This window comes from Melospiza melodia, chromosome 24 (genome assembly GCF_035770615.1).
Source record: "Melospiza melodia melodia isolate bMelMel2 chromosome 24, bMelMel2.pri, whole genome shotgun sequence".
NCBI classification, from domain to species: Eukaryota; Metazoa; Chordata; class Aves; order Passeriformes; family Passerellidae; genus Melospiza; species Melospiza melodia.
Genome location: NC_086217.1, coordinates 2,991,537 through 3,001,310, shown reverse-complemented (window position 1 = coordinate 3,001,310; position 9,774 = coordinate 2,991,537). Strand labels below are relative to the sequence as shown.

Genomic DNA, 9,774 nt, shown 5'->3' with positions numbered 1-9,774 from the left:
TAAACCCTGGTTTGGGGATGTGTCAGCCCTTCCCTGCTCTGTGGCTTTGAGGGTCTTGTGGCAGTGAGGATGGAGACTGGCAGCCTTCAGAGCACCCACAGGAGGCAACAGCCACTTGCAATCAAGAGTAGGATTAACTCAAGACTTCTCATTCTTCACTTGTGTCCTTGCTCTTCCTTTTCATTGTGTTGGGCCTGAACTGCCAATGTCATCCAACTTCTGGCAGCACCAAAGCTGAAAGAGTCAGACCCTTCCTCCTGTGGTCCAGTGTCGAGTAGGGGTTTAGCAAATGACAACTGCCAAGAAAAAAAAAATCCTCTTCCCGTTTTAGCTACTCACATTTAGTGGTTGTATTCATGTTCTACTTGCTTGTGGTTATCAGTGGAAATGGTTAGGATAAATTTGAGATTATTTTATAGACTAAAACATCAGAAACAAGCTTCAGTTGTACCTTTATCCCTGAAAGCAGCCTAGGAGGACTCCAGATTCTCCTTTTGGCAAATGATTGTTAGAAGTGAAGCCAGGAGCAAGTGCCCAATCTGCACATTTCATCCCCCATAATGCAGTGTCTGTGTGCTGCAGGCCAAGCAGCAGGCTGCAGACTGCCTTTCAAACTTTTCAAACCCATTTCAGAATCTTTATTGGGAAAAACAAATTCACGGCATCTCAACTGTTATTCAAACACATTTAATAAACAAAGAGAAACAGTAGCAAAGGGCACTGACATGTGACAAACTGTACAAAACCTCCGGGTAGGAGCCCAGGCCCGGCTACCCCGGCCCTGCCCCGCAGCCAACCAGGCCCCCTTCGCCTCAGCCCACTCAGTCACCCCTGAGAAAAATCAGTTTTTAAAAATGTGCAGAAACAAAGACACTTCAAGAGGATATTTCCAGTCTTGCCATAATGGAACAATTTAGGCCACTGGGAAAGTTTTTTTAAAAAAAAAATCTAAAGTGTCATACACTCCATTCCCAGGATTAATGCTTTAAAGTGAACCTTCCCAAGAGGCATAAGCACTCTTGGACAGCCAGTAAATCTACCCCTGCTCTCCTACTCTACTCACCACAACATGCTACACTTTTTTAGAGTGAATGGGACAAATTTCATCTTAATTCAGCACTAATTTTGATATAGTTGTGACTGAGTGAAAGGCAATGGAAGGAAAAGCCCTGTTTGAGCACAGAAGGGATGCAACTGGTGCATAATGCTGAGACCTGCCCTGTCTCAGGGTAAAGGTGACTTAGCAGAGTCAGGGAAGGAGAAATCCTTCACTTGGAATGTACCTGCTCTGGATGGACTTCATGCCTGGTCCTAAACATCACCCAAAAACTTGAGCATCCAGTACCAATGATTGATTTTGTACCATAAATTTGTTCTGCTGAAATTCAACAGACCCTGCAATGGAACTCAAAGAGTCCATGGTCCCCTGGCACCTTCTCATTGCCAAAAGTAGCATGAAAGGGAAAACCAAGATGCAACTTGGCTCTTTCTTGTGCTCATCAGTTAAGCAGCTGTGCCATTCACCTGCTAATGGTCACTTTTAGGCTCTCTGTGGCTCAGAGGGGACAGCCATGGCATCACCGCATCAGGCAACCCTCCCTGGGCTTCAGCACGTGTGACACAAAGCAGCCAGGGAAGTGTTTGTTATTCTTGTCTGCTGGAGCTGTACAGGACACAAAGTCTCCCTCTGCAGCCAGGGTTGCTTTGAGCTCCATGGTTTAGCAAGGTGCTCAGGTGGCATCAATGTGGCAAACACAGCCTGACCAGTTCCTCTTGCCTTCAGTTTGGTATTTCTTGACCAGTTCCCAAAAACTCCCTCCTCTGAGGAAGGCAATAAGACAAATGAGTGTCAAAGGGCTTTTCAGGCTGCTAACTTGCATACATGTGCTTGATTTCTTAGCTATGAGCACAGACAGTGGCTGAGGCTACAGCATAGGGACAGAGGAGGGAGATCTGTACACATCACAGTGTTGTTCAGGCCCAGCCAAGGTGTGTAGTCTGATCACACCAACACCAGCTCACCACGTTATGAACAGGGCAGATGGAGGGAAGCAGAGCTGGGTTCTTCAGTGTGATGGAAAGCCAGCTGTGATTCAACAGCCTGTCACTGACACAATGTGAATTCAAAGACATTTGGCACAGCCTGTTGTTACCAGGACTAATCTAGCACAGACAATTAAGCAGTCTGTCTTGAGAATGAGGCAAGGGCTCCACTGCAGGAGGTACACTGGCAAAGCAGGATGGAGGACAGGCAGGAGGACATGCAGAAGGACTGCAGAGAGGCAGAGCACAGCGGTGCCACTCGGTGTCTCTGCTGCACATCTTGGGCACTGAACTGGTTGTTGGACTGTTGGTAGGACCCTCTCAGCAACAAGTGGTTAAGATGGAAAACCTGCCTAATTCTGAGCCAAAACTTTCAGGAGAACATGGGTAGCTGAAGCCTTCCAAAAAGGAGCCCAACCCCTCAGTCCAGGTGAGGAATTTTCTGGTAGCTTATTGAGAAACATCTGCTCTGAGCTTGTCAGTGTCTGAATTCCAGCATCTCCTAAGCTTTGCTGTAATGTCAGTTTGGGACTGAAAATGACCCAAGTGCCAGAACACTCAGGCTACAAAGAACAAAGCCAGGATGAAAGGGGAAAAACATGCAGCAAATTCCTATGAAATTCCATTTACCAGACTAAGAGGGACATGCCCTTGGTTAGGGGTGGCACAGAGTAACAGAGGGGAACCAGTGACTGCAGTTTGGCTAAGATAAGAATTCAAGAGAGGCACAAACAAACATTTTGCACATCCATCCAAGGCATTCCAAAAAAAAAAAAAAAAAAAAAAGGAAAGAAAAGTCACAAAAGTTGACACATCACTTTGGACAAGAAACATTACAATAGTTTGGCAACTTTTCACCAAAACCCCCCCACCCCAGCTCTGTGACGTCCCTCTGTAATTTGAGGTGATCTCTTAAAGGTGGGGACATGAGGGGGCTGCAGGTCACTGTGTGTAAATCAGGGATCTCCTCTGCAAAGGATCTCGTGGGGTCAGACAAACCTGCCTGCTTGGTACAGTAGAAAAGAAATTCTGCCTCAAGCCCTCCCTGGTGAGAGGGAAGGAGACAGAGCCCACACTGCTGGAGACAAACAAGGCAAAGCTGAACTTGGCAGCAGCAAGTCCCTAAACCTTATGACTTTGCACCAGGCTAAGATATGGCCATGACAGGGTACTGGGGAGGGAAGATGTCACCACTCTTCCTCTGTGGAGAAGTGTAAAGGATGGGATTATCACTCTATCACTATTTTGGGTGAACATAGGTCTCTTTGTTTATGCATACAAAGTGATGGGCTTTGGAAAATACCAGGAGCCCATGTGGAATAGTGTTACCAGTGAGATCTGTGTCAGATGGATACACAACTCCCCTCCCCTCAGATCTAAACTCAGCTCTTAGGAATTGAACAAGGAACAGATACAAAGCAAGGATAGAAAAGTTTGTGTGGGATTTTTAGGAGTGGTTGTTTTGTTCCTCCTTTTAAAGCCCTGTTCTTCAGATCTGGGGGAGAAGGGGGAGCACTGCAAGGTCCCTGCACTTTTCTGGAGCAGACCTGGGTGCAAGCAATGGCACAGCTCAAATATGTGGGAGCTTCCCACCCACAGCAGCCTGTGGAAGGTGGGATTGATTACAAGGGCCTGAGGACCTGAGCAACCTTCACAAAGGCTCCGGCTGGGAATCCGGCCCAGCCATTGTCGGAAAAATTCAATACAGCGCTGGCCAAGGAAATCAAACAAATACTTGTGGAAAGGACTGTCCAACTGGAAGAGTCTTTTCCTTTCTCGGTTTCCAGGGTAAGAGAAAAGCCTTTGGTTATGACCAGAATTATCTGCCATTGGCAGGACAGGCTTGGCTTTGCTTTGCATTAGCTTGGTTATTGTACAAGGGCTGGGTTGCTCTGTGGAGAGATGCTCTGCCCAGCTGGACTGCCCTGTGACATCTGGGAGTTTAATGGAGTGGACACTTGAATTACATCCGGGATCCTCGCTCCTGAAGAATCTGAAACACAAGAGACCTTCTGTGAAAACCTCAGACAAGTTTAAATGCACAAGTTCCTGTTCAGAGTCCTTGGGTTTTGCAGAGAAAGGAAGCACGGACTAATGTGAGAGCAGCTTGCAGGCTTTTATGACACCAAAACAAATGATAGGCTGGTTAAGGGTAAGTGAGCCCCTTCTCTAGAAATCCTGCTCAGCTGCTTGCCAGGAGGTAAAGATGTTGCCTTCTGTTTTAATTCTGGGAGAAAAAAAAAAAAAAAAAAAAAAAGGTGGATTCATGGAATGGTTTGGAAGGGACCTAGGGACCTTAAAGCTTATCTTGTTCTCTGCCATGGGCAAGGACACCTTCCACTAGACCAGGCTGCTCAGAGCCCCATCCAACCTGGCCTTGAACACTTCCAGGGATAGGGAGGGTTGAAAGAGAAGAAAAATCTTGTTTCTCCCTGCAACATCCTTCAACCACAAAACCTAACCTCAAAGGTCCTTGCTAGTCTGTTCTCCCTCTTCAAGTTATTCTTTCCTTCATTTGATCTTATTTCGTATTTTGATCTTAATTTGAAGTTCACAAAGAGCCTTAGCTCTTGTCCTGCAGTAAATCATGAAATCTTCCAAGAGGGGATGGAGAAGGCAATGGAAAGCTGATCCACAGAACTACTGCTGCAGCTTGGTGCAGGAAAGGTTTTTCTTTCTAGGGGAATTCAAACTGATACATCTGAGCAGGTGCCTTACCTTGGCCTTCTCACTTGGCTCCTTGACAATGCCATTGGTAGAATTGTTGAGCTCCCTGGACACAACACAGAGGAATTCTGCCTGGTCTTCATTTCCATAGTTATAGGAAGATCCAATGCTGATCAGCTGTGCAACAGGAGACAGCCAAGGTAACAATCAGTGAGCCTTGATTTTATTCCTGCAGTTGCTGTGAGAGAGGACTGTCCCAGATCTGTTCTGGATGAAGTGTCCCCTGCAGCCTCCTGTGTGTGTGTGTGTGTGTAAGGCAGGGACACATCCGAGCTCCACAGCCCTCTAGTGGCACCTGGAGCCCCGGGAAGGAATTCCAGCTTGAAACTAATGCTGAACACAGCAGAACATTGCCCAGCTTCTGGGGGTGGGAAAGGGAAAACAGATTGTGCAATACATAATATCCAGTTCACTCAGACGTGGGCAGGCATTGCAAATTGCCTGGTCCTTGCTGAACTCAGCTCTCAACTGCCTTGTGACTGATGTGGAAATGGGAATTCTTTACCCCAGGCAGATGTTGGATTAGCTGGGGACATGTGGCAAACAGACACTGTCCTTTATGTGGATGCTGCCAAAATGGAGTCTGGTATCTGTGTAAACAGGATTATATTCTATTACTGTTGTGTTGAGGGGGTCTGGACTCTATCCAAGAAATCCCATCTGTCTCATTCATCATTATTACATTAAAAGGACATCCTGGAGTACAGAGCTAATTTGTCATTTACAACTCAGTTCTGCTTTCCAGAAAATAAATCCAAGTCATCTGAAGAAAGCATTGTGACTCTTACCAACTGTGTGTGTCCAGGAAACTTTAATGTGCAGCATGCACCTTAACTTCCATGTCCAAACAGATTTTGGAAGAGCCAGCTCCATATTTATAGATTATAGATTTAAAAAGGAAGATTAGGAGAGATCTAAGGGTGCAGGTTCCCATGAAAGGCACTGCCTGTAGCCTCAAGGTTTTGGGGGTGTAGATATGGATGTGTGAAAGGCAGATTCTGTAAACTGTTGGACAGCAAAACCTGGGTGTTGGAGAACTGCATTTTCATGGAGCAATGAGTGGTCCTTGGTCACAAGATTTCACTATTTCCTTCCAGGGGCAGGTTTTTGGCTGCCTCTCCACTCTGAGATAGTTTTCAGGCATTAAAGAACAGATCCAAAGGAACAACTGATGGGAAGTGCTGTTCCTAATCCTCTGCCTCACTTCATGTCAGCACACTTCCCACAGCATCCACCTGTTCTGAAGCTGGACTGAGTGGGAAGACACTGCTGTAAATCCACAGATCCTATTCTGTAGTTTCTTAATATAACATAACACACAGGCCAGCTGGCTCCAGTTCTCCCTCCCCAGAAATAAGAGAACTGTGTTTGATTCCAGAAACCAAACGTGGACCCAATGCCCTGTGCATCTGCAGTGACAGCCCTGGAGCCAGCTGCACTGCAAAGACATCTGCAGAGAGCTCTCCTGTCACTCAGAGCCTTTTCAGCAAATGCAGCAGTTATGGCTTTGAGGTTCCAAGAAAGTTGTGCTCTGTTTTTTCATGGCTCTGGTAATTTTCCTGGATAGAACTGTTATACTGTGGCCTGGTGTATGTGATGAAATGCAGGAGAAAGAAAGAACTGCCCTGGGATTTGACAAGGAGAAAAGAAGCCCTGAGAGAAAATGAAATCTCTCTGGGAGCTTGAGTGACTTCTGCTCTCCCCTGTCAGTAACTGGACACAAGTGGATTGCTGCTCAGGTCAGGCTGCTTATTCAGAAGAGCAGAGCAGTGTGAAAAGCAACTCAACAGGCAACTCTACCTATTCAACATCCACTCTTCAAAAGGATTGTGCCATTCTTTGGTAATGGTACCTGTTCAAATTTCCATCCGTCGGACATGGTGGACACCATCTGTGTGAGCTCTTCCTCTTGGCACTGCAGCACTCTGTACACGTGTTTCACAGGTCCCTGGGGCACAGAGAACAATGCCTGGGTTTAGTAATTGCTTTACTAGTATCATGCTAGAAAATTAGCATGATATAATTACTAGGATCATGCTAAAAAATTAATAAGCTGCTCCTGCTCTCATCTTAGGAAGTCAGAGCCCCCCAGGCTTTCTAAGGGCTTTTCTATCCCACTGATTCCAAAACAGAACCCTATGCCTGGTACTCTTCTCTTAAAAGCTTTCTAGGTGTCTCAGCTACGGTGAAACCAAAACTTCCTTAGCTTTCAAAGCCATTTGCTGCTTTTTGAAAACATTTCTGAAATTGAATCTACTGGATGTGCTGATATCAGCTGAGCATCAATGGGAAACATGTCACAGAGAGACAAAGGGAAGAAATGGTTTAGAGAAGGAAGAGTTTGAGCTGTTCTTTGCCAAAGCAGTATGTTTTGCTTTATAATCACCCATGCCTGCTCCTGGCCCCTCTCCTGTAAGTGTCCCTTGCCATTCCCTGCAGGGCTGAGATGGCTCAGTGGTCTGTGCTTTATAAAGCCACACTGAGGACTCTGCTCGCCATGCCCTGCATCCACCTAACAGCATTTATTCCCCTGTTGCTGCTGAACCAAAGAAGTGCTGCTGCAAGGGCTGCAGCCATGCCTGTCCTCCTGAGGCCCAGAACTGCCTGCATGACCCAGGGGTGCATTACTTGAGAGGTTCTGTTCTCGTTGTCCCGTATCCGCTCCTTCACCAGCCGCACCAGGGACGCGATGTTGTAGAACTCGGCCTCTTCCAGCACCCCTGACGAGGAACCAAAGCACAGATTCTGTTACTTTGCACAGGATAGCATGAAGATGATTCTGTCACAAGGATTCAGCCCTGCTGCTGACTCCAAATCTAGCCCAGATGTCAGAATCCCAAATGTGCCACCCACCTCCTGCTCTGAGGCTAGGAGAAAATGCCTGACTAGCTGTCACCTCCTCTTGTGACTTAAGAGGATCTTTAAGAAAGATTATTCCCCTTTCCCTGGGATTATCAGAAATCTCATGGTACAATGTCCATTTCTTCACCCAGCCCCATCAAGGGAAAGCCCTCAGAGCTGCCTGTTTGGGGAGAACCATGGTCTGTGAGGGTCAGATGGGCTGCACCAGACCTTGGGCTCAGCACAGTGCCAGGGCGTGCTGTGAGCTGCAGCCTCTGTGCTCGGGAAGACACAGAATCTGATGACTTCATCCCTGCTAATGAGCAATTAACAGTACTAACAGCACTCCTGGGGAACTTGCTCACACAGTTGATGGTGAGGGCTCTGGATGTGCTGTCAAACAGGAATTCCAGCCTCCCCTGTGCTCTTCTCTCACCTTCCTCTGCGAGCTCCTTGTTGATGATGAGCTTGCCGTGCCGGAGGTAGTTCAGTATGGGCCCGAAGTAGGTGGGGTCTCTGTCGATGAGATACGCCCCAGTCTCATCCTGACAGCAGAACAGGCACGGCTCAGTGGGGCCAGCAAACAAGAATTTCAATCTAACACAATAAATGCCACAGTTTCCCTTTGAGAACACGGATTCGTTTGCCTGTGTGGAGATGTGCTACATCTTTAAACCATTTTTCTTTTTCAGGGTCTGATCTATGAACATTGCAGCCCCAGCAACGCTGGCAGGTGCCTTACATGAAGCACTTGTGCACAGTTTATGGGCCTGGAGAGGAAAGCTGGGATTAGGAGGGTTTTTTCACTACAGTGAGAACCAAAACCTGGCACTTCTGCTCTGGCTAAGCCTGTTCTCCAGACCAGTTTAACTAGGAGGCTGTGGAGGAAGATGGGATCTCCACTTCTAAAACAGCCGAACTTTCTCCACAGCCAAAACTGTTCTCTTTTTTTTCCCCTTTCTACTATTGCAAACACACATTGCAACGCTCCTGCCATGTGTCCAGCAATACAACAACTATTGGCATTAAATAACCAACAACTGACAGCCAAAAGCACCTCTTGAGCAGCTTTGCAGCATTGCCAAGCCCTCTGCAGAACTCTCACATCCCTCTCTTAAGGACTTTAAAGCATTGTTTCTCCTGCCAATCTACTCTAAAGCAATAAGAAACCGTGCAAACCCACTCAGAAATCTCTCCTCTCCTCACTGATGCTGCTGACTGATATTTCAATCATAACCAGGATTTATCCTGAGATTAAACTCTGAATGGAGCAGCAACAGACTCGACTGATTCTGGCTGACCCACTCACAACACATTTACAACACCTTGTGCATCTGATCCCGTGGAAAATCTGCAATTGCAAGAATAATTGTTTGTAAAATCCTTACAACAAACTGCAGTGACTTCAAAACTGTCCAGCCATGCAAGCAAAGTGCACCATCATCTTTTATGAATGAGAGTGAAGGGGAATATATTAAAAGCAGCAAACATGCTCAGGGTGAGAAATTGTAACATTCCTGTTTCTAGGAGTTTCCTTCCTTCCTTCCTTCCCTCCCCGCTGTGAGCACCGCGGGAGTGCGGGCGGCTCCTTGAGCGCAGCCCAGGGCGGTGCAGGGATCGGGGCTGCGGCATCCTCGGGGTGCCCCGTTCCTCTCCCTGCCCGTGGGGCACGAGGGACGAGCCGGTGATGTGTCACAGTGACGAGCCCCAAACCGCGGCACACCGGCCCAGGCACAGCCCGGGGCCGTACGGGAGGCTCGGGGCCAGCTCTGGGCACCCCGGTGGCACCGGCGGCGACACGGGGAGGGGCTGTCCCGGGATGGGGCCCGGCCCCGCCGCGGCCTCACCTTGTCGGAGCCGAGCTCGGGCCCGTCCTGGCAGCACAGACGGCACAGGAAGGACTTGGGCTCCCGGCACAGCGTCTGCCGGGTGCTCACGAAGTACGTGCCGCCCACGTTCAGCCGCACCCACTTGGAGGCGGCGGCGGGCGGGGACAGCGCCCCGGCGGCCCCCGCCGCCGCTCCGGCCGCGCGGGGACTGGGCGGCCCCGGCGCCCCCCCGGGGCCCGGGCTGGGCGTGCGGCCCCTCGGCGGCCCCTCGGCCATGGCGGAGCCTCAGCGCCCGCCCGCCGCCATCGCCGCCATCGCCGCTTCCGGCCCGCGC

At 48.7% G+C, this 9,774-nt stretch overlaps 1 protein-coding gene across 1 annotated transcript; it reads right to left on the bottom strand.

Moving 5' to 3' along the window:
* Window positions 1–671: 671 nt before the first annotated feature.
* KCTD2 (potassium channel tetramerization domain containing 2) lies at window positions 672–9,716 on the bottom strand. The gene is made up of 6 exons (XM_063176129.1): window positions 9,459–9,716; window positions 8,048–8,156; window positions 7,399–7,490; window positions 6,623–6,718; window positions 4,762–4,887; window positions 672–4,036 (listed from the first exon to the last, which is right to left on the bottom strand). Exons 1-6 carry the CDS (start codon window positions 9,714–9,716, stop codon window positions 4,007–4,009), a joined length of 711 nt encoding a protein of 236 aa, XP_063032199.1. The 3' UTR covers window positions 672–4,006.
* Window positions 9,717–9,774: the final 58 nt, after the last annotated feature.